Genomic DNA, 24,834 nt, shown 5'->3' on the forward strand with positions numbered 1-24,834 from the left:
ACACCCTAATGCAATAGGCTGCGCACACCTATAAAAGTGAACCTGTTTTTGCAGTGTTTCTTACAGACTTACAGTGTCTGTAAGAATAAATATGCATGAACAAATGCAGGCAACAAATAAGTTTAAACACTCTTAAAAAATGTTCTAGCATAAAGAAATCCAACTTCAAATGATTAATTATCTGCCTATCAATAGGCTCACCTCTCCACTACATTTCAAATATAGTTCTATGCTACAACATTATGGCCCTCTAGTGGCAAATTATAAAAATGCAGCCGGTTCACATGTGCTTCTTCACCCTCCTGAAAAAAGAGAAGGGAGGGGAGAGGAGATACTCTTGAAAGTTAAACCCTCTGCTATTATAGGATCTTTTTTATTTTTCTAAGCTTTGCTTTGCTCTAATAAGACCTGAAAAGTTGGGAGAAGTGGAAGTGAGTGGCTTCTTTTTTTTTTTTTCCACTGCAGTTTTGGAGAAAATAACTTTGGGAGGAGGAGACTTTAATTGGAAATGTAACTGAAATTTAGTGATGTCGCCCTGGGATTAAAGGAATATAGATGATGTAACTGTGTCTGCCAAGGAGAAAAAAAAATGAATTATGCAGCCATCTAAAAAATAGAAGTGATGCACGTCACTTGTGGTACTGCTATAAAGGTAGTTGAACAATGTCCACTCTTCTCTGCAGTGGAGTCTGGGAAGCTGGAGGAAAGAAAGTTCTCAGCCTGTAATCTTTTACTGAGAGTTTAGCACAAGCAACTTTCTGGCATTGCTCTTATATGTTCTCATCAAGTTGCCTGTGAGTAACTCACTTCCACAATTAACCTGGCCAGTCCTACATCTAAGAGCGGAAAAAAAAGAAATATTGCCTACAGCTAGAGCTTTCAGAGCAGTTAAGGCTGTTTTGCAACCATGCTCCTGGTTACAGCTGTGCTTTGTGCCCTGGTGATGGAGAGGGGAGTGCACCCAGCCCCCTGTGAAACTGTCAGGATCCCCATGTGTAAAGACATGCCTTGGAATATTACTAGAATGCCCAACCACCTGCACCACAGCACTCAGGAAAATGCTATATTGGCTATTGAACAATATCAGGAGCTAGTGGAGATCAACTGCAGCCCAGTACTTAATTTCTTCCTGTGTGCTATGTATGCACCTATCTGCACCCTGGAATTCCTTCATGATCCAATTAAACCTTGCAAGTCTGTGTGCCAAAGAGCCAAGGATGGTTGTGAGCCTATCATGAAGAGGTACAACCACAGCTGGCCAGAGAACCTGGCATGTGACGATCTGCCAGTGTATGACCGAGGGGTGTGCATTGCACCTGAAGCCATTGTTACAGACATCCCTGAAGGTAACATTCCAATATAAAATGTTTTTTGAACTGTACACATTTAAATATTAAATAATATGAAGCTGATTTATAAAATGTTGGGAGAGGTGGTTGTGGTTTAGCGTATTCAGGTAGGAATTAGGTTTGATTTGCTAACAGCTGGATTTAGATTGGATGATGCTGAAGGCATCTCCAGTTTTCTTTACCACCTTTTAATGATGTCTCTATGTAGACTGTAATCTAGTTGGGGGTGATGTTTTAGCTAGTCCAGCAAAAATCTTTTAAAAAAAATTAGATTTGAGAGGTTGGTGCAAGCAATTAGCTCATTTGGATCCCCCCTTAGATTTATATATTTTTTTTAAACACACTGGTTTCCTGGCAATCATTCTGATAGGGTGGCAATACTCTAAATCACAAACCCAGAACAAGTATGCCGATCCTAACCTGTATAGCTGTTTCAAATTAGTGAAAATATTAAAGCCAATTGGTCACCAGGACAGTTTCGGTTGGAGATCGGAAAAGGCAGCGGCCATAAAACATCACCCCACTGTGACCTCGTTACACCTTTTTAAGACCTTATGCACAATGGCCTTTGCCTTGAGAACATTAATTAGCCATGCAGCATAGAATTAGGAATGTGCATCTGTGTGTGTTCCTAGTTCTAATGCCGCGTACACACGATCGGTTAAACCAATGAGAATGGTCTGATGGACCGTTTTCATCGGTCAAAACCGATCGTGTGTGGGCGCCATCGGTTATTTAACCATTGGTTAAAAAAAAGCCAACTTGTTTTAAATTGAACCGATGGATTCCTAACTGATGGGACAAAACCGATCGTTAGTAGGCACGACCTTCAGTTAAAAATCCACGCATGCTCAGAATCAAGTCGACGCATGCTTGGAAGCATTGAACTTCATTTTTTCAGCACGTCGTTGTGTTTTACGTCACCGCATTCTGACATGATCGGTTTTTTAACCATCATGACGAACCATCAGTCAGCTTAATCAGTTAACCGATAAAAACGGTCCATCGGTCCGTTCTCATCGGATGGACCGATCTTGTGTACGTGGCATTAGACTTATTGATACATTAGTCGTTGGGTTTTTTCTCATGTTACTGACACACTAATTCTAGAGTGCATCTGTGTGTGTTCCTAGTTCTTAGACTTAAGCCTCTTACACACGCTCGGTTTTCTCGGCAAGAACCAGCAAGAAAACTTCTGGCAGAGCTTTCTTGCCGAGTAAACCGAGCGTGTGTACGAGGCTTCACTGATACATTAGTAATTGGGTTTTTTCTCATGATACTGACACATATTGAAGCTGCTAAATTTGGTCTCGGTTTCACCATCTTCATTCATGGAAGGGTTAAACACTACTTTTCTGACCGTGAACTCATCGACCCTTTAATTAGTTATTTTCTTTCATTATCCTGGTACAGGGCTTGTGATCATTGAGACGTGCTTATGTTCCACTTGTTATTGCTTCAAGGTAATAATGAGCATCTGCGATTCTCTACACAACATTCTGTATTACATTTTATGAACGTTCAAAAAAAAGTCCACGTTTTCCTTTTTGCTTGACAGCTATGGTATGCAGTAAAATGTCTATTTTTAGATGAATGTCGTCTTTCCTGCTTCACAGTATACAGTACATTTTACCAGAGAGTCAAATATTAATTACACTAGGGCTGATTTTTTTAAACAGGTGCAAAGGCAGAACTGTGGCCCACAGCAAGCAGATTGTTTCATTTTTAAGAAGAGTCCTGATTAGTTGCTGAGGACTGTTCCACCTTTTCTTCATAGCAATAGGAAAAAATGCATCACTAAATTAAACATTTAGTCTCGTGTAAATGTTACACCGTTTAGTAATTAGCCCTTTAAAATAAGTAGGTCTGTCTTAAATTTAAAAAGCTAAGTAAAATTCATCCGAAATGTTTATCCTTATAAGTTCACTGTTGCAAAATATAGAACGGCAACTTTTGTAAAGTTGCAAGTGTGTGATAATGAGAGGAAATGACTTTAGCACCTGTTTAAATAACTGGACAAGTTAAAAAGGAAATGGTTTGGGCCATGACTTTTATGTTTAGTTTGGACAGCCCATAGACCAACTAAGAACACACCATGTAATAGGTTCATTTATATAGTTATGCAACTTTATTAAAATAAAAGTGTTATTAAAACAATAATGTAATTCAGCCATCAAAAACACAAGTTCCTATGAAAGATTTATTTTAGACTTCTAAAAGTATTTATATTGCAGATGTGGAGAAATCGTCTTGTCCAGTTCAAGAGGTGTATTTAAAGACTCAAATTACTCCTGGTGTGTTTGGCATGGTGCAGTTATTTTCATTGGCAACTAATGTCTTGTTCTTTTTAGATATAAAGTGGACGGAGTTTACACAAGATGTCATAGTCCCAGAAAGACCAAGAATGAATCACTGCAAAAGTTTAAATATGGGTAAAGTCTGTATTTTCTTGTGATAACTCAAACAATACTAGTTATTGTAATTTGTACCACATGCAGACCTGTCAAACATGCCTAACACAAACCAGTTTATATCTTTCATCATGCACCAGTCACCTTACCTTGCAGAAAATTAATTGATAGTAAATCACTATTAGAACTCCGATCTGATGGAAAAGCAAATTGTTAAAAGTTGTTGAAACCTTTGTGTATACCTAACAGTAATAATATTACTATTATTATTATACAGGATTTATATAGCGTCCTCAATCAGCTCTGTGCTTTACTAAATAAGGGGAAACACTAGAGTTACAATTTTATTTGATTCAAGAAGGTTAGGAGGGCCCTGTTCAGGAGAGCTTACAATCTAAATGGAAGGGGTAAGTGATACAAAGGTTATAACTGAGCTTGATGGAGAGAGTAAAAGTTCAGTTCCTAGGTAGTGGTGAGATAGGCTTACCTGAAGGGTTAATTTTTCAGGGATTGCCTAAAGGCAGACTGGGGAGAAAATACCCAAACAGATTGGGTAAATATGGGTGATACCCTTATATTGGATAACTGTATATTTTAGAGGATTGTTCCAATCTGTAAGAAAAATGCTCTATGGAGAATTTTTTTTAATCCTAAAACAACAAACAGAATCTTTTTGTCATTTTTAAATATGTTTTGAAGGACTGACAGTTGATACATTAGGATTTATTTAATAAGGAAAATAAGCTGTTTTCTTTGCAAGGGAATGATCCCCAGAGCTTAGTGAATTAAATGAAATTCACTTTGCAAAGTATATTCTATTTTAGCCACCAATCAGATTTAAACTCAATCTAACATATACCACAGTCAAACCTCTATTCGGCGCCGGTCCGCAGGCGCCGAATAGAGCCGAGCCGACCCGAGCTTCCTTCGGGAAGTCGTGACGCGCTGTGTGCGCCGTCGTTTAGCATGCCAATTGATTGGCATGTCAATAGGAATGCCCACTCCCGTGGGATTCCCTACCCGGAAGCCGCGGTGAAGGCTATGGCTAAACGATATCTACAGGGAAAAAAAAAAGGTCAGTGTTATTTTATTTGCAGGACTGGGCTGGATATAATGTTAGAAATTTTTTATAGGTTGAACCTCCACTTTAAGAATAGCCAGATAGCCTATGTAAAGGTAGTCCAATGAGGAGAGAGTTGCATAAATCAAGGTAATTTGGAGATGTAGCAGAGGTTGAGGTGGCAAGATTTGGACAGTGATTCGACATGGGGCCGAAAGGAGAGTTTAGAGGCCAAGATTAGACCTAGTACCCTGACATGCGGGGACGGGTTGATAGTTGTGCCATCAGTCTTAACAGAAAAGTCAGGCGAAGGGGCACGTGTGTGAGGAAATATTATGGTTGGTTTTGGATAGATTGAGTTTGAAGAAGTGGTAGAGAGATTTGGGTGTCATCAATGTAGAAATAGTATTGAAAGCCATGGGAGGCTCCCAGGGAGAAGGTGTAGATCGAGAGTAGGTGAGGTCCAAGAACAGAACCTTTGGGAACCCCCAAATGAAAAAGGAAGCAGAGAGGTGGTGGTAGAATGAAAAAAACTGTCACTGAGATCAAAGTAATGTTTTTTGAGGTGTAGGGGGTGGTCAACTGTATCATAGGCAGCAGAGAGGTCCATGAGTAGGATTACAGAGCAATGACCATTGGTTTTAGCTGAAAATTGTTTGGGAGTTTGTGGAGTGTTGAGGGCGAAATCCAGACTGAATGGGATCAATAAGGCTATTCTTAATGAGATAGTACTGTAGATAAGTCAGTTGTAGACCAGGTGCTCAAGGAGGTAAAGGGGAGCAAGGAGATGGATCTTATGATGTTAATTCTCCAATGAGGACTTTTTAAGTATGTGAGTGACTAGTGCATGTTTTAGAGAGTTGGGGAAGATGCCAGAAAAGGAGGAGAGATTGAAGATCAGGGTCCAGAGGGCAGGTGGTTAGGTGGGAATTAGAAAAAAGTTTAGCAAATCTGTATCAGACTTTATTGAGAGAAGCATTGAGTGTACCCATGGACATGGAGTGTTAGGTGGGGGAGATATCTGTACAGTAGAGATCCCACTACAAATTATATCAATCAGGCCGTCGTATCTTAGGCAGGTTTAAGTGTATCTCAGTTTGAGCATACACTTAAAAATGCGACGGGCTTAGATTGCGAGTTACGTCGGTGTATCTACTGATAAGCCGGCGTAACTCTTTGTGAATCTGGCCCATAGAGTCTATTCAGTTTTTTTCAGTAATTGTCTTGAGAGGTACATTGCTGGTTATGGGAAACATATACGGTGGGGAAAATGATTATGTGATCCCCTGCAGATTTTGTAAGTTTGCCCACTTACAAAGAAATTAAGGGTCTATAGTTTTTATCATAGGTGTATTTTAAATGATAGACACAGAATACCAACCACAAATCCAAAAAATACACATGATACAAATGTTATAAATTGAGTTGCAGTTTATTGAGTAAAATAAGTATTTGATCCCCAAGCAAAACATGACTTAGTACTTGGTGGAGAAAACCTTGTTGGCAAGCACAGAGGTAAGATGCTTCTTGTAGTTGGTTACCAGGTTTGCACACATCTCAGGAGGGATTTTGGTCCACTCTTCTTTACAGATCTTCTCTAAATCCTTAAGGTTTCTTGGCTGTCACTTGGCAACTGGAAGATTCAGCTCCCTCCATAAATTTTCTATAGGATTAAGATCTGGAGACTGGCTAGGCCACTCCATGACCTTTAATGTGCTACTTATTTGTTGACTTGGCGGTATGTTTTGGGTCATTGTCATGCTGGAAGACCCATCCACGACTCATGTTCAGTGTTCTGGCTGAGGGAAGAAGGTTGTCCTCCAAGATTTTACAATACATGGTACTGTCCATTGGCCCCTCTATGCAGAAAAGTAGGCCTGTACCTTAAGCAGAGAAACAGTCCCAAAGCATAATGTTTCCACCTCCATGCTTGACTGTAGAGATGATGTTCTTAGTCAGCATTTCTCTTCCTCCAAACACAGCGAGTCGTGTTGATGCCAAAGAACTCAATTCTGGTCCCATCTGACCACAGCACTTTCTCCCAACCCTTCTCTAAATAATTGAGATGGTCATTGCCAAGCTTCAGACTGGCCTGTAAATGTGCCTTCTTGAGGAGAGGGACGTTGTGGACGCTGCAGGATTTCAATCCATTGCAACGTATTGTGTTCGCAATGGTTTGTTTGGTGACTGTGGTCCCAACTGCCTTGAGATCATTCACAAGCTCATCTGATGTAGTTCTGGGCTGATCTCTCACTTTTTTCATGGTCATCCTTACCCCCTGAGGCGAAATCTTACATGGTTATTTTGCGCTTGATGGTTATTTTGTATTGCTTCCATTTAAGAATAATCACCGCAATAGTTGTCTCCTTCTCACCATGGTTCTTGCTGATGGTCTTGTAACCCCATTCCAGCCTTGTGCAGGTCTACGGTCTTGTCCCTGACATCCTTTGACAGCTCTTTGGTCTTGGTCATTATGGTGAGGTTTGAATGTAAGGAAGAGATTCTGTGGACAAGTGTCTTTTATACACATAATGAGTTGTCGTTAGGAGCACCTTCTTAAATTTACAGGACTAATCTGTGTACCACATGAGCACATACTGTAGCTAGTCTGTGGGTGCCAGGATTATTGTTGGTTGGTAGGGGATCAAATACTTATTTTACTTACTGAACTGCAACTCAATTTATAACATTTGCATCATGTGTTTTTTTATGGATTTTTGATTGATATTCTGTCTCTATAATTTAAAACACACCTATGATAAAAATTATAGATCTTTCATTTCTTTGTAAGTGGGCAAACTTATAAAATCTTCAGGGGATCAAATAATTATTTTCCCCACTGTACATTGTCTACTGTAATTGGATTACATCTCAAAGTGAGATAATTTATAGGGTCAGAGATAATGACTGAAAACTTAAAGGTGGTTATCCTGCTTAATCAAGACTCCCACTCCAGCTCAGATATTTTCTTTGGGCCAGACGCAAGATAGTGGTGCCCCCCCCCATGCTATTTTTTTAAACAGCTGGAGAAGATAAACCTTGATATCCGAACTAAAAATCCTAAACATTTCAGAGGGGACACTTCCCTAACGTTTTGTCTGCACTCCCTATTTTCCAAATCTTCCTGCACATGTATTTAACTCCCTGCCCCCACCCCCTCCCATATATTGCTGCTCATCTTCAACCAAGTTATGTTGCATAAAAGGATCATTGTGCTTCCTTCCAGTTTATCTCTGTACACAGCCATTCCCCTAGCTTTGATGTCCTTTAATGCTAAGGTAAAAAATATTCTGTAAATGATTCTGTTTAGAAATTTGGTGTTAAGAGGGAACTAAATCTGGGAAATTCTAAAACAAATAAAAGGTTTCATATGGTCATTGCACAGCAGATCTTCAATAACTAACTTTCTCAGTGAGCGCACCTACTCATAAGGTCTTACAAAAAAAATGAACTATGCAATCAGAGAGTAGTAGTGGCAATCATGAGATAATCTTAGGCCGCGTATACACGGTCGGTCAAAACCGATGGAAACGGACTGAAGGACCGTTTCATCGGTCCAAACCGATGGTGTGTGGACCCCATCGATCAGTTATCCTTTCGATCAAAAATGTTAGAACTTGCTTTAAAATTGAACCGATGGACGCCTAACCGATAGGTCAAAACCGACGGTTAGTATGCAAAAGCATCGGTTAAAAACCTGCGCATGCTCAGAATCAAGTCGACGCATGCTTAGAAGCATTGAACTTCATTTTTCTCAGAACGTCGTTGTGTTTTACGTCACCGCGTTGGACTCGACCGTTTTTTTAACTGATGGTGTGTAGGCACATCAGACCATCAGTCCGCTTCATCAGTCCGCTTCCTTCGGACCGTTCTCATCGGATGGACCGACCGTGTGTACGCACGCGGCCTTAGGCACCTGGACACCTTAAAGCAAATATTCTAGACATCAGGAATTGAACAAATCCTTTCTGTGTATATCAAATTTTGGTGTGTATATAGCTTTTTTTCTCACCTCTTTTTTCCATCATGTCCATTACTTTCTATTTGTACTTTTGTTTATCATAGTAAACCTATTGAGAAAAGTAAGCTTTCTAAACTTACCTTTCCAGCAGCTCGTATGTCGAAAAGTCCCCAATGTAAACTAATAATTAAAGTAGCCAGCAACAGATAAAAAGCATGCCAAGTCTATGGATCATTGTATCACTTACATAAAACTAATTCATACATAAAATACATGTTAAAGAAGCAAAAATAAATACATACACATTCAACCTTTTAAGACATGTGCCTTTACCAAGTTTTAGCAAAAAATAGAATGGATATTTATTTTTAAGGAAGGTGTTTCATTAGGTTAGATATAAACTTGCTCGTCCACAATTTTCTTCTAATGACGTGTTTCCCTAAAAATGTACCATGCCACAGGCAATTAGAATTTGTTTTTGTCTTACACCAAGACAGACTATAGTAGCAACATGTCCACCATGGTGAAGACACATACAGAAGACTTTTGGGTAACCTGATTATCTTTAAAAAAGTTAGTCCAGAGCAATGATGTGTAGTCGACACTGGAGCGAGTGCATATATACAGGAAGCATCACAATTTGACGCATCACAATTTATAGTATAGTTTAGTTCTACTATAAATTGCGAAGCGTCAAGAATTGCTGTAGGCAGGCTTATAAAGTAATGAGTAGCTCTGCATTGAGTAGTGCTCAGCTTGTATGTTTATTAGGACGTTTTTATTCTATTACAGATCGTTGCAAATGCAAAACAATTAAACTAACTCTAAATATGTACTTGGCAAAGAACTACAGCTATGGTAAGTGAATTATATTTTTGTAAAACAGCGGTATATGAGAAAATTTTAGGAAATATGTCTCAATCATGGCAGTATAGGAGCTAACTTTATTTCCTAAAGACCAGTTAGATGATCTATATTTAGAGCTGTTGGATTAAGTACATAAACTGTGTGAAATTTAGACAAATCATCACCTTAAGGAATACTATTTTAAACAAGACAAGCGTGGTGTATAGTAGAAACAGATCACTTTCCTGTAAGAATTTATGCAAAAAAAATTAAGATTTCTTTTTTTTTTTTTTTTCCGTAGCGTGCTTCATTATTTCTTTTTTTTTATTGTTCCATTTGTTCCCCCCACCCTCCCCCCAAAGTAAAACTAAAGGCATTATTTTATTTGGAAAAACTGCTGAGAGGTTGGAACTTCTTTAAGATTATTTATTTTATTTGTTCTCTAATTGCCCTGATCGTAAATGTCACAGGAATAAATGTGAGGGTAAAATCAAAAAAATTGGGTTGCCATCAGAACTGGAATACAAGGAAAATCTTTAAATGGGTACATCTGTTCCCATGACAACTGGACAACTGGAGAGGATTTCCTTCACATGTCTATAGATAAGAAAAATATAAATCGCGCTACCTCGACCACCCTTCTTGGTCAACACAAACCTATGCAAGTGGGTGATCTATAAAAATATGGTTGAAAGGCTGGCTGTTATGTCAAAAATGACCGTGATGGCCACTAGAGTGCAACATGCAGCCACCTCAAAATCCCTCAACAATCATGTGATGGTAATTTGCAAAAAAGACAAAAACCAGGAGCAAAAAAACAAAAAAAAGCACTTGGGTCACAAAACATCAGCTAGATATGGGTTTTGGCACACATTTGGCAGATTGGAGAAAGGAGGTTAATCGGATAATGAAAGCCGAAAGGTGGATTCAAATAGTGAAGGATAAAAAAGGGGAATTTGATACAATATGGGCAGACTGGATACACTATGCACCTGAAATGGGCTAAGGATAAGAGAAATGGAATGGGAAAGCAGGGAGTGTAATAGATAAGTGTGGTCCCCAGGGTAGTCATATATGGTTTTAAATATGATGAATAAGGAGCTAGAACATGATCATTGACCAGAGATGATTTATTTATTTATTTCCCAAGCCTTGATAGAGTGGGGTAGGGTGTCTGCCCCGAACTAGGAGAGAGGGAGGGTAGTCACGGTGAAGTGGGGATGGTGGGGAGGGGTATGGGGTGGGAAAGTGGAGAGTGGGGTATATGGGAGAGAAGGGCCTTAAAGTAGAATGAGGATAGAGGTGGTACACTGTCAGCAAAAAGATATTATAAAAACCTTTTTTTTTCTCCTCTTTCTCTTCTTTTTCCCGAGGTTTTTTCACCACACTGGGGGTATTGTGAGGGGGGGGTGGAGACAGGTAAGTCACTTAGAGTGGGAGGCAGGGATCACTGGAAAGTAGACACAGTTGAAGACATTCTCTTCATCACAAGATATAATTATATATCTATATTAACATCATGGCCATTAGTGGCCTCTTAAGAGGGGTGCAGTGTTTTGTTTTTCTTAATCACATGCACTTTGTCACAATAGCCTGGGAAGAGGCTCGATAAATATAATCACGAGTGATTAATAGTTTAATAGCAGGCACAATGGTAAGTTTTACCATAATATAGGTACAAGGGGGAAAAGGGGAAGGGATGGAAGGGAGGGAAGAGGGAGAAGAGGGGGGGGGAGGGATTAGAGGGAGGAAGGAGTGAAAAGAATAATTACAAGGGGCAATATTGGTCCTTTGGAAGTAGGATGGTGGGTTTTCCATCTCTCCCCCCTCTCTGCTTGCTTGCGGGGTATAAAAGGGTATAGTAAGAGAATAAATGATTTAGGTAGAGGGAGGGGACGGAGCAGACATCCCCCACCATAATGAGGGGAGATCAGGAGGAGGGGAGGTGAATAGAAAATGTTCTTCCCCTTTTTTTTTCTTTCTTTTTTTTTGGGGGGGGGGGGGGAGGATAATTGATAAATTACTGATATGATAATTGTAGATCTTCCCTGCAATGTTCAAGTTTAATATGTAAATGATGGAACATAAGAATGTAAAATGTTGCATTGAATATTGTTAATAATAATAATAAAAAACTTTGATTATAAATAAAAAAAGAAAAACACAGAGGACAAAGTACTGTTATAGACTGAAAAAAACAAAACTCTTTGGCTGCAGTTCCGGAAAGGGGGGAGGGAGGGAGAGAGAAGGAAGGAGAAGGGGGAGAGTTCGGTCACAGCTCACTCACTTCAGTCACAGCGGCTTCAGGTGTACAATGTGGCTGTCAGCTGCTCCATAAACTTCACATCCTTCACTTCACACACAGCACACAGGCTGCCGGAGTGTGGGCGGACACAGGGAGGGAGGGAGGGGCAAGAAGAAGCAGAGCCAATCAGCCTCTACCATTCAAGTGGAAGGGGGGAGCTGTGCTGTCTGTGCTCCGTGGAACAGAACACAGACACTCAGCCCTGTGACAGATGCAGCCATCTCTGTATTCACACAGAAGGTTGGCAACACTGATGGGGCATCCTACGCAGCGGCACTGTCCTGACACCCCGCAATGTGTGGCACCTGGGGAAGACCTCACCATGTTGATGTGCCACTGGCGCTGACCCTGAATCAGGGGACAAAAGCGGGGACAAATTCGGAGCTGGGATAGCCGGCTCAATCCGGGGACTGTCCCCGGAAATCAGGGACGTCTGGTCAGCCTACAATAAGAGTTAATGGCAGTCCCACATGTTTTCTTAAAGCGTGTTTTTTACGCGGGCATGGGAACATGTGCAATTTAGTTCCCATTCCGCTTCTTCCCAAGGCCAGTCTTCTCTTCTCTTTTACCCTATGGAATGCCCACTCTGTCTGTAATAAACGTGTCTCTCTCCCCAACCTTTTTATCGCAAACTCATTTAATCTACTCACCATTATTGAAAACTGGCTTCATGAATCCGACACGGCGTCATCTGCTGCCCTCTCCCATTATGATCTTCTCTGAACTCACTCCCCCGGACCCAGCGAGTGCAAGGGAAGGACAGTGGGAATCCTTATATCCCAATATAGCACCCTTCAGGTACTTCACCCACCTCCCTCTCTGTCACTCTCCTCATTTGAGGCACACTGCATTCTTCTTTTCTCTCCAGATTTTCTAAGGATAGCTGTGATCTACCAACCCCCTGGACCGGTATCAACCTTTCTTGATGACTTCTCTGCCTGGTTACCCTACTTTCTCTGTTCTGAAATCCCCACAATCATTCTCGAGGACTTCAACATCCCTGTAAATGCTAACACTCCTGCTACTTCCAAACATCTCAGCCTAATCTTCTCCTTTGACCTGAAGCAATAGGTACATGCTTACACTGACAGCCTTGGCCTTGTTTTCTCCCACCTATGTACTCTGTACAACCTCTCCAATTATCTTTTCCCTCTCTGGCTAGGCCACTACATGTCTGGCAGTAATAAGGCCTGGGTGTGGCAAGTGAAATTTAACTCCGCTTTAAAAAAAATTGTGGTTAATCACAGTTCATTCATGATTCAGCATGGAAGGGGGAACTTACTTTTTCAGATAGGGCCAGGCAGGTTTGAACAGTTTTTTTCCCTTAATAAATGAAATAATCATTTAAAAACTGCATCTTGGATTTACTTGGGTTATCTTTGTGTAATTTTAAAATTTGTTTGATGATCTGAATCATTTAAGTGTGAGAAATATGCAAAAAAAAATCAAAAATCAGGAAGGAGGCAAATACTTTTTCACATCACTGTATGTGTAGCGGTACCCAGGTAGGGGCTGCTAAGTGATTGTGTCCCACCTGTCACCCTGCCCAGCCCTACATTATTTTCCAGACACTCTAAGACAATGAACAAGTCCATCAGCTTTGTTTTTTTGTTGAGGGATTAGAACTTGGATGAGGTTAAGGAATTCATGGAATGCCCAGGACAAAGATTCTTGCATGGTTTGGGACAATTTAGATATTCTCCTCCTGCACAACACTTGCTACAGACTATCTCTCCTTCACCCTCCAGCACAGTTCTTCAGGCGCAGCTAGCACTTGGTTAGGCCTGATTCTGGTTTTAGCCATGCCTTAGCAAAGTTCCTTATTACAGGTGGGCCCCTATAGTGTAGCAAAAGAATGTTCTGGTGCTAGTTGCAGTCTTTGGTGGACTACTGATCCCAGTCAGCCCTTTGCAGACCCTGACAGTCCTCTCAACTGCAGCGGCCTGGCTTCACTGCCAGTAACATCACAGCCTCTCCTGCTGGCTCTACATACATCTCAGATTGCACACTCCCAGTCTGCTCCGACATGCCTCTCCCAGCTCTTCCGACTGTGCCTGTCACTCACCGACACTCAATGGGTCCCTCCTGGAGACTTTCCCGGCAGTATTCCCCTTCTGTCCTCTCTTCCTCCTGTTCAGGACACCCCTTGGGTTGTATAGGTTTCCTGTTCAGCTCCGAGCCCCCTGGTCCAAGGTCAAGCCCCCCCCCCAGAGTAGGGGGCTCCCTCAAAGGCCCCAACAGCCTAATACTCCATCTCCAGTTCTTCCACCTGAACAACTTCTCTGACTCTGTGTATTTAAGGAGGCCTGCCCCCCTGCCAATCCAGATTGGGGATTGGTCAGTGCTCCCTAGAACACCTAACCTCTCTTCCCCACCTTCCTTCTAGAGGACCCTAACTAAAATATGAAACTAGCTGTGAGTTACCAGCCTACTCTTGGCCACTGCTAGCCCACAGATCAAAACAAACAGGCCTAGTTTTTGGCTAGGCCTGCTTAAATTTACCTGCACTACAGAAAATCTCACTCTAGCACCTACACCAGGTAGAGGGTGCTACTTATGGACAAACCTAAACAATTAATTTAAGTAGTATCCAATCAGGCAGGCCTTTGTACAACATATTTGGTGATAGATCCAAAAGATATTATACAATCAGATTGTATAATGTATGGTAAGCTGGAGGCTGGCCATAGATTGATCTTTTTTTTTTTTTGATCAGTCAGTGTTTGATCAAAAAAACACTGAGCAGCATATATTGTGCTGGGCAGAATTGTACCCGCAAAACCGCGCCCTCTTCCCACATTACCCTTCTGTTCCCCCCTACTAGTACCAGCTCTGCAAGCTCCCCTCCACTCCCCAGCAGGACAACATGCGAGGATGACACTGCATGCTAGAGGGAGGGAGGTGTTGTTAATACTGATGTACCCGCCCCTCAACACAGCCAACACAGGCAGAAGTTAAGTGATCCTTACACTGCACTCTTCAAGGCAAAGTAATAGTCTGCCCCTGTTTCCGCGGCCACCCCTCCCAAAGTGCCGCCTGGAACCCATGGACCCACCAGGACCCAAGGTAGGGCTGGCCCTGTCTGGACAGCAGAGAGCAAGATTTAGATATCATGCAGTCATATGGAAACACACAGGGTGTGCTACATGGCAGACTTCTGGCACAAAGGTCTGAAGTAAAGAATGAGAGACCAATGGTCTCTAAAACAACATAGAAAGTGCAAAAACCTGACTTTTTTTAGACCCAGACGTAAACCCAACCACTAAAATTTCACATATGATTTAACATGATAATATCAACTGAAGAGCATTTTTTTATTTTAATTGCTAACATTGATGAACGTAACAGTTGATGATACTGATTTAAAAGTCCTTGTTTGGGCATTTTGTGTTATGAGATGACAACACCTTGCCCCTATCTACCACAATCTCCTGCTTCTAAACCACACTTATGGTTCTGTACTTAAGTACATTGCACAGGCATATTCTACTATTGTTATTATTTAAAAAGGCATGTGAAAAAAAATTGCAGCCAGCAACAATTAGAAAATATGCCCTGTAAAAAAATGCACGCAGCCTGTTGTCACCTTAGTGCACCTGGACACTGCCCAGGGGCCCCAGCTGCATGGGGGGGCCTGCACTTTTCACAAAGCAGTTGGTCCTTGAGCCCCTGCTTCCCCAAAATTGGGGGCCCCATGATGGCACTAAGATACCTATTATTTCACAGCCAGCAGGGAGAGACAAGGCCGGAGCGCCAGTGATGCACTGACACTGCCCCATGCAGCTTGAATGGGAGCTGCTGAGTCGGCAGCACTGAGAGCCCATCTGCGGAAGTAGCATTGTGGATGGTGTAATGGTGAGCCCAGCTGTCCAGCACTGTTTGCACAGAAGGGCTTGGGATACCCAGAGGGATGCTCCCTCCTCCACCCCTCCTTCTGCCTGCTTGATTGGTATAGGTGAGTCCAGTGCTGGGGGTGGGCACATAGCCAAAAGTTTACATGCACTGTATCTCCACTAGAAAAGGGGGTAATACATGGATGGAATAATGGTGCGGGGGATATCAAGGGTGTATGGGGGAAAACAATGCTGAGGGGGAATCTGGGGTGTATAGGGGTTAGCAATGCTTGGGGTAGCTTGGGTGGCTATAGTGCTAGAGGTAGCTTATGGTGTATAGTAACAGTTCTGGGGGGAATATCTAGGGCATAGAGGGGTCAGAGGGCTGGTTGGATATCTGGGGTGTAGAGGGGTCAGAGTGCTGGGGGGATATCTGTGGTGTAGAGGGATCAGAGTGCTAGGGGGATGTCTAGGGTGTAGAGGGGTCAGAGTGCTGGAGGGATATTTAGGGTGTAGAGGGGTCAGAGTGCTGGGGGGATATCTGGGGTGTAGACGGGTCAGAGTGCTGAGGGGATATCTAGGACGTAGAGGGGCCATAGTGCGGGAAGGCATCCTTCTAGCAGATATATTAAATGCACAGGACAGCTAGTTAATGCGGGAGCTCCACCCTAAAGGGGAAGCTCTGCTTGTCTGCCTCCTATTTACTTGATGTCTGTTTACATGCACTGTCTCCATTGTAGGGGCCCCAGAGCGTTACTTTGCCCAGGGGCCCATTATGTTATTAAGACAGCCCTGGGCCCAGCGTTCCAATATCGTGGAATACCTGAATCTGTCACTGATTTGAAAGCCACTATGTTATGCCTATTTCAAGAACTACAGCCTTCCATAGCAGTCAAACTAATGGAGATAAACAGGGTTCATAAAGCCCTCCTTCTAGCTGCAGCTAGCACAAAAGATTCACTGATTTTCCACGGACATACCCATTAACTTTTTGTTGATCTATCTCAACTCACCATCTCTAAGCATCGGCTTTGAAGCCACTTCTTCAAGTTTTACAGTGACATCAAATCACCTATCAATGGGGTTTTCCATTTTCAATTTGCTTCTCTTACCAAGGATCTAAATATGTCTGTCATTCTGCTAAAGAATTCCAATCTTCTTTACAAAACATCCAGCTTCTAGAATGCCCTCTCAACCAAAGCAAAATCGAATGGTTACCCTTTCCCTGCAAAAATCAGCTGGTACTGAAGGAAATAAAAGTCACCAGGGGCAATCAAATCGTGATCGTTTTTCTTTTTCTACGCCAACTCCTGAGGACTGACTTTTTTCTTTTTCTTTTTTTATATCTTTAACTTCCAACTAACTAGATGTAAAGATCCTAAAGGCCGCTACCTCATTCAGATCCTAAAGGCCGCTACCTCATTCTTATCGGGCACATTTCTGATGTTGCTGTAACCATTGTATCATATTATGCTCAGTCCTAATAAACATTCATTATCATTTCTTTCCCTTCTTTTTAAAGTAATTGATTCACACAAATTAGGTACAGTGGTATTATATGGAGACTCAAACCAAGTTCTTTTTCCCTTCTTGGATAAATCTCCCCCTTCTTCCTCTTCCTGTTACCCTAAGCTTTTGTTTTAGCAACTTATCTCTAAGCATAACAGCAAGTTAGGCTCTTGCTGCAAGCTTAATCCAGCTCGTAAACGCTTTACATATTATTTGTGGGGAAAAAAGGATGTCAATTTTGTTTGGGAGTCATGTTGCACGACCACACAATTGTCAGTTAAAGCAACGCAGTGCGGAATCGCAAAAAGTGGCCCAGTCATTTGGCATCCAAATCTTCCGGGGCCGAAGTGGTTAAAGATGTTCACACTGGAAGGTGCAAAAAACAACATCTGGTTTTTTTTTTAAAACAACCCAAAGTGCCCAAATGAAAATAGTATTTGTATATGAACCCTTGAAGATGTGCATAATTGTAAATAAAAAATGTAGCGCTAATGGGTTCAAAAAAATATACAATAGATGTTACCATGTGAGGCAACAACATTAGTTATATATGTGCACATAAAGAGGAGGTATCCACAATAAAGTAGAATTAGGTAACCTAGAGGAAAGGTTACAATATGATAAAACGTTTGCAAAGTCTGAAATCACAGCATTGAGTAAACAGTCTCTAGCCAAAGCATTGAGTGAACTTCAATGGAAAAGTTGGTGCAGTGCATGGAGTGGACTGATGTCCAATGATTTGCATAGAAGGTAATCAAGTTGTCTGTAGAAATCTATGGAAATCACAATCACATCAGGTGTAAGGTAAGTATAAACACGCTTACTAGATGGGTTGGACTCTTCTTCTGTTCAGCAAAGAGTCAATTAGACGTTGTGGTCTTTGAGGCCTGGGACCACTGAAACGGGAATAGGACCGTTGTTGTGGTTGGGATTCCAACTGGCGTGGACACCTGGAACCAACGTTGCTTGGATAGCATGCTGCGTGGCCGCCACAGATTCGTGAATGTGACCCTCAGGCCGTATATCCAGGAGTACAGGAATGCATACAGCTTAACCTCCAGTTGGACCATGAAATTAATGGTATAAAAAATAGAAAAGAGGGGCTCCAATAGCGCAGGTCTATTAAACCAAGAAAGGTTTATTATTAAATATTGCTATTGTGCACCCCATATTGCTTTTATGTGATCACTTTTATCCTTGTCATAATTTTTACATGTATGACTTTTTAATAATAAACCTTTGGAGGTTCAGCTGTATGCATTCCTGTACTCCTGGATATACGGCCTGAGGGTCACATTCACGAATCTGTGGCGGCCACGCAGCATGCTATCCGAGCAACGTTGGTTCCAGGTGTCCACGTCAGTTGGAGTCCCAACCACAACAACGGTCCTATTCCGGTTTCAGTGGTCCCGGTCCTCAAAGACCACAACGTCTGATTGACTCTTTGCTGTACAGTAGTAGAGTCCAACCCATCTGGTAAGCGTGTTTATACTTACCTTACACCTGATGTGATTGTGATTTCCATAGATTTCTAAAGACAACTTGATTACCTTCTATTCAAATCATTGGACATCAGTCCACTCCATGCACTGCACCAACTTTTCCATTGAAGTTCACTCAATGCTTTGGCTAGAGACTGTTTACTCAATGCTGTGATTTCAGACTTTGCAAACGTTTTATCATATTGTAACCTTTCCTCTAGGTTACTTAATTCTACTTTATTGTAGATACCTCCTCTTTATGTGCACATATATCACTAATGTTGTTGCCTCACATGGTAACATCTATTGTATATTTTTTTTAACCCATTAGCGCTACATTTTTTATTTACTATTTTCATTGGCTTTGTTTGTTTGTATGTAGCTGCTTATTTTCACTTATTTAAAGTTAGCGCAGATTTTTTTTGTTTTCTAGATGTGCATAATTTCTTCATGACCCATAAATTGACGGTCATCCAAGCACCATTCTGACACAGCAGGAACAATGGGAGATTCAGTATCTTCAAAATGTTTGGCAAAAGTGATTTATTTATACAGTGGGGATCGAAAATTTGGGCACCCCAGGTAAAAATTTGTATTAATGTGCATAACTAAGCCAAAGAAAAGTGTAAATGATGGAAATAAAATCAAACTTTTTTTGACATATTATAAGAATGTCTAATCTGTAATTTGATGCCTTTTGGAGATTTTTCCATCTTTCCTTGGCTTCGTTATGCACATTAATACAAATTTTTACCTGGGGTGCCCAAACTTTCGATCCCCACTGTATTTTCTGGTTGCCATAGGGGTGTTAGGAAACAGAAAAACATGGAAAAAACAAAGAGGGAGGCACAAACCATAGCACAATAAACCACTTCATTCAAATATGTGTAAATAAATAAAAATTATGCACTTGCATGCTCAATGAACTAGCATGTCTTTAAAAATTAACAACAGAATTCAGGATAGCCTGGCCAGGGCTCTATCTCGTCCTGCAACAGGAAAGTCTCTTTCCCATCTGTGTGACTGCTGCTAGTGTTGATGTGCTTAATAACCACATAATAAAGTGGTTAAATGCGCTATGGTTTGCGCTTCCCTCTTAGTTTTTTCTTGTCTTGAAGTTATCCCACATAACCTAAGGGATGGCTACAGAGCCCTAAGGGCTACAAAGCGGACATTTACATTCCGTGTGGTTTATCCAGTGGAACACCTGAGCTTGTCATTGATGATACTAGTTTTCTTTTGTTTTGGATGTTAGGAAACATAACCACACAATGATTATTTGGTGTTGACACGTAGAGGGTTTTTGAGCATCCATTAAGTATTTTCTTTAAAAATGGCTTGATTAATGGACGAAATTACCAAAAATTGGAGTGAAGGCCTAAAAAATTGCAGCCTCACTAGCATCAAAAGAAAATCTGTGGTAATATTTTATGTAGCCATGGTATTTGGCACATCAATAGATCATTTTTGTAATTGGTTTCTTGCATATTAGGGCTGTTGGAGGAATCATAAGAATTATAGGTCCCTGTTTCTTCTTCCTGGGAGCACCTACCCTCTAGTATGCTTTACTCAGGCGCTGACAGGTCCAGGTTCTTCCTTCTCTCTCCACCCACAGATGCGGATATTCTCCTGCAGTGTTCTTTCAAGTTTGGTGTCCTATGGGTATGCCACTGTGTAGCTACTGATGAGGTGCCACTTCACATGTGATGTTGGGAATGCCCTAATACCTCATACACACAGCTTTCCGAGAACAAAAGTCAGACAGGCTTTTTTTCTCGGAAAGTCCAGCCGTGTGTGCATCTGACTTTTTTTGTTGGAAGTCTAACGGACCTTAGATAGAGAACCTGTTGTCTATCTTTCCGTCAGACTTCCAACGGACTCACGGCAGACTTTTGCATGGTCAAAAGTCCGACCGTGTGTACAAGGCAAAAGTTTGTCACAAACAGTGTACACCAAAAAAATAACAAATTGGTATACAAGTAAACCAATATTTTTCACAGAAGAAATCTATAGGGGTAGATTCACGTACCTTTAGGCGGGCGTAGCGTATCTCCTATACGCTACGCCGCCGTAACTTTGAGAGGCGAGTATGGTATTTTCAAAGATTTTGCAGCGTAGCCTATTAGGGCCGGCGTAAGCCCGCCTAATTCAAATGTTGAAGCTGTGGGCGTGTTTTATGTATATTAACTGTGACCCCATGTAAATTACGCTTCGATCGAACGGCGCATGCGCCGTCCGTGGACGTATCCCAGTGCGCATGCTCCAAATGATGTCGGCAAATCGTCATGCTTTCGACGTGAACGTAAATTACGGCCAGCCCCATTCACGGATGAGTTACGCAAACGACGTAAAATTTGAAAAATTCGACGCGGTTCCGACGTCCATACTTAACATTGGCTGTGCCATGTTTTTGGTGGTTTATCTTTACGCCTGAAAACCCCTTACGTAAACGGCGTATTTTTACTGCGACGGCCGGGCGTACGTTCATGAATAGGCGTATCTAGCTGATTTACATATTCTAGGCGTAAATCAGCGTACACGCCCCTAGCGGCCAGCGTAAATATGCAGTTAAGAAACGGCGGCGTAGGAGACTTACGCCGGCCGTATCTTAGCAACATTTAAGCGTATCTCAGTTTGAGCATATGCTTAAAGTTGCGACAGCGCGGATTCGGACTTACGACGGTGTATCTACTGATACGCCCGTCGTAAGTCTTTAAGAATCTGGCCCATAAAGTCTCTACTAACCAAAAAATGTACCAGCTAACACATTTTTCATGTTTAACTTTAATTCTACTTCAAATTAATTGTTCACCTTAATTTCTTTTTATAGAAATAAGAAACATGTCATACTCGCCTGTTCTGTGAAACTATTTGCACAAAACAGCCTTGATCCTCCTTTTCTTCTTGGTGTGACACCATAGAAAGCCTTTTGTTGCACACCTGTGAGCTCAATCCCGAGCTGCAATGTCTGCATCTACTGCCAGAGACAGTGCAGGTTGGCTCCGTCCCCCATTCCCTGTGAGGAGAGTGAGAGCACAACACTGGATTGAGAATGATAGGCCCAGGTAATTATAAGTGGGGGCTGGGGGGGAGCTGAACACAGAAGTTTTTATTACCTTAATGGATTCTATAAAAAAAATACTTCTACCTTTGCAACCACTTTAAGCAACAATTCACATGAAAAAAACGTGAATTAAAAGAATACAATAATGCACACACATCCTAATAAATACATGCACTATATAAGAAAAGGAAAGAGCTTCACAAAATGTATTCCCATCAGCCATCAAAATCTAACATAATATTTGCCAGACAACTGAATGTGATATTAAAGGCTTAAAAAGAAAAAGTACAAAAAAAAATAGTAGGGGTGTTTCCCATGAGCCAAATTTCATGATATCTGAATTGGAAGGCAACAACAGTAATTTTGTAAATTAAAAAAATAAAATGTTATTTTAAAATAATTGCCACGCTAACAATCGGTATAATCCTAAAGTGGCAATCCATGGGAAATATATTGATCTTGTCACGCATGCAGAACAGGATTGTCAGGATCCAATTGCAGACAAGGAAAGCTCTTGTGTCACGCAGGCTATGGTTGTCACCTTTATTCTTCAGGCTCCTTTTAATATGGCTTTTTTCTGCAATCCATTTGTTTTTGTTAAAATATGATTTATTATATGATGTATAATATGCATTTATTTTGCCTACAAATAGTAATAATGTTTTGCAATTTCTTTTAAAAAAAAAATCTGAATAATAAGCACATTAGAATCATATTTCATATTTTTTCACCCTTTTTTGAGTAATCCATGCAAAAGTCAAAAGTGTCACAAGAAGCAACTGCAATGAGGTAACTACAGTGGTGGAAGTTAAAGAAACATTAAAGTCATCTACAACAATTCCAAGGTCCCAGGTTCCTCTTATTACCAACTCTTCCTGTCAGTGTCCACAGCTATTCCCTAATCAGGATGTGCTCATCATGTGTTACCAGTGGCGTTCAAGGTAAGTAGGTAGTTTGTTACTAAATACAAAAATACTGTGCATATGAAAAGATTATTCAGTGTGGAAAAAAAGCAGCATCACAAATGTGAAATATTACCACAAAAAAACAAGAAACAAAATAAAGTTATGTTGGGCTACAGTGATTGATCTTAAAAATACTGAATAAAAATGGTAAGTAAAAAAAACTGTCCAGAAAAATCTGTGGCAAACGCCATTATTCAACTGTGGATAAGGTTATCCAATCCCTTCACCAAGTGAACACGCCACCACCACAATAGGTTGGACTCTTACCAGAGAGCCTGGACCCTTTATTGAGAAGGGTCAAACAGGCTTAATGAATATGTTCCGGTAAGGGTCATCAGCAGGGATACAAAGGAACCATGTCAGGAACAGCTCCAGAGCATGCAGGGGACTCCACCCAAATGACGATCATGTAGTCAGATCCAACTAAAACATAAATTGCTAGATAGTGTAAAAGGGGTTGTAAAGGCAATTTTTTTTTACATGTTATAATTCTCTCCATGTCTTCATTAGAGGCCAGACTCTCTTATTTGGCTGCTTTTATCACCTCTCCTCCCTGTATGGCTCCACCCCAGGCCATCCTAGGAACTCTATATTAACCAGTGCACTGCAGGTATGCCTTGCTGATCAACTTTGCTTGTTAGCATTGTGTTCCTGCTTGCCGTGTGCTACGTTTATCTCTGTGTACTGATTTTGGCTTGTCCCAGACTACTCCTGTTTGCCTGTGACTCTGACCCTTGGTCTGTCCCTTGGTTATCCTCGTTTGCTTGTTGCCCTGACCTCGTCTTAACCCTTCACTATCTCTTGTGTCGAGTGGCTGCTTCCCCACTCTCCCTACGTAGCGTGACCTCGGGGACTCCGGGGGCCACGACCAGGATTCAGTTGCAGCCAAGGCCATTCTTACCACTAGAGGCTCTGGTGAATACCAGCTGACTCCAACGGGGTGCATTGGTCATCTGGCCACAGGTGACCTGACAACTGTGCAGCTCGTTTTGCACACAGTGGCCTCGAACCTGGTCTTCTGAGGTCCCTCGGCGGCTGTCTCAGCTCCTCCCTGCAAGAACTAACCACCTTCATGCGAGCTCTCTCACATGGGGGTTAGTTCTTGCGGGCGCGCTCACTGTATCGCTCGGCCCCGCCCGCGGAGCGCTGTGTCATTGGATGTGATTGACAGCAGCATTTCATTAAAGTAATATAAAGTATTGCACTTACACGTATCCATAGTAGAAACAGCATTGCATGGTAAAAAAGGAAGGAAGCCGCCACAAAACATCCAAACATGTAACATGCGCAATAACAGGAACATACAGTTCAGCCCGACCAGTTTTGTCTACAAAAGGACTTCTTCCGGGGGATGAAGAAACCGGTCAGGCTGAGCTGTATGTTCCTGTTATCGCTCATTTTATATGTTTGGATGTTCTGTGGCGACCACCTTCCTTTTTTACTATGCAAATTCCATGAAAACAAAACTGTTCAGAATATAAAAATAAAATGCATCAAAAACGTGCATGCAGAAACGCATCCGAAATGCCTTTGGTGTGAACGGGCCCTAATAGATAGGTCATTGGTGCACAAACAAAACACAACTATGTATTTATAAATTACCCCTCTACACAGTGCATAGGGCATTCCCTGTGTGGAGATGGACTACTCAGAGCGCAGAAGTTTCTTACCTGCAGACCAAAGAAGCCATAGATCAAGCTTCCTTAAAGCAGATGTGCCACGGGAAAATAATATTAAAAGCCAGCAGCTACAAATACTGCAGCTGCTGACTTTTAATATTAGGACACTTACCTGTCCTGGAGTCCAGCGCCGATCGCAGCAGAGCACGAGCGATCGCTCGTCTCTCTGCTGCTCCCCCCGCCATCCACGCTCAGGGAACCAGGAAGTGAAGCGCTGCGGCTTCACTGCCCGGTTCCCTACGGCGCATGCGCGAGTCGCGCCGCGCCAGCCGATTGGCTCCCGCTGGGAGCCGAGTGTTCCCAGCACACAACGGGCGACAGACGGGATGTGACGGAATGCCCGTCTTTTGCCCGTAGCGTCTGGCCGGAAG

At 41.8% G+C, this 24,834-nt stretch overlaps 1 protein-coding gene across 1 annotated transcript in view; it reads left to right on the plus strand.

The window, feature by feature from the left end:
- Window positions 1-320: 320 nt before the first annotated feature.
- SFRP4 (secreted frizzled related protein 4) overlaps window positions 321-24,834 on the plus strand; it is a 29,967-nt gene continuing 5,453 nt past the window's right edge. The window contains exons 1-4 of the mRNA XM_040353209.1: window positions 321-1,346; window positions 3,701-3,781; window positions 9,574-9,639; window positions 22,562-22,760. Of these exons, the coding sequence (XP_040209143.1) occupies window positions 908-1,346; window positions 3,701-3,781; window positions 9,574-9,639; window positions 22,562-22,760 (785 nt within the window). The 5' untranslated portion in view covers window positions 321-907. The remainder of the gene's footprint in view (window positions 1,347-3,700; window positions 3,782-9,573; window positions 9,640-22,561; window positions 22,761-24,834) is intronic.

Source organism: Rana temporaria, chromosome 5, assembly GCF_905171775.1.
Source record: "Rana temporaria chromosome 5, aRanTem1.1, whole genome shotgun sequence".
Classification (NCBI taxonomy): domain Eukaryota; kingdom Metazoa; phylum Chordata; class Amphibia; order Anura; family Ranidae; genus Rana; species Rana temporaria.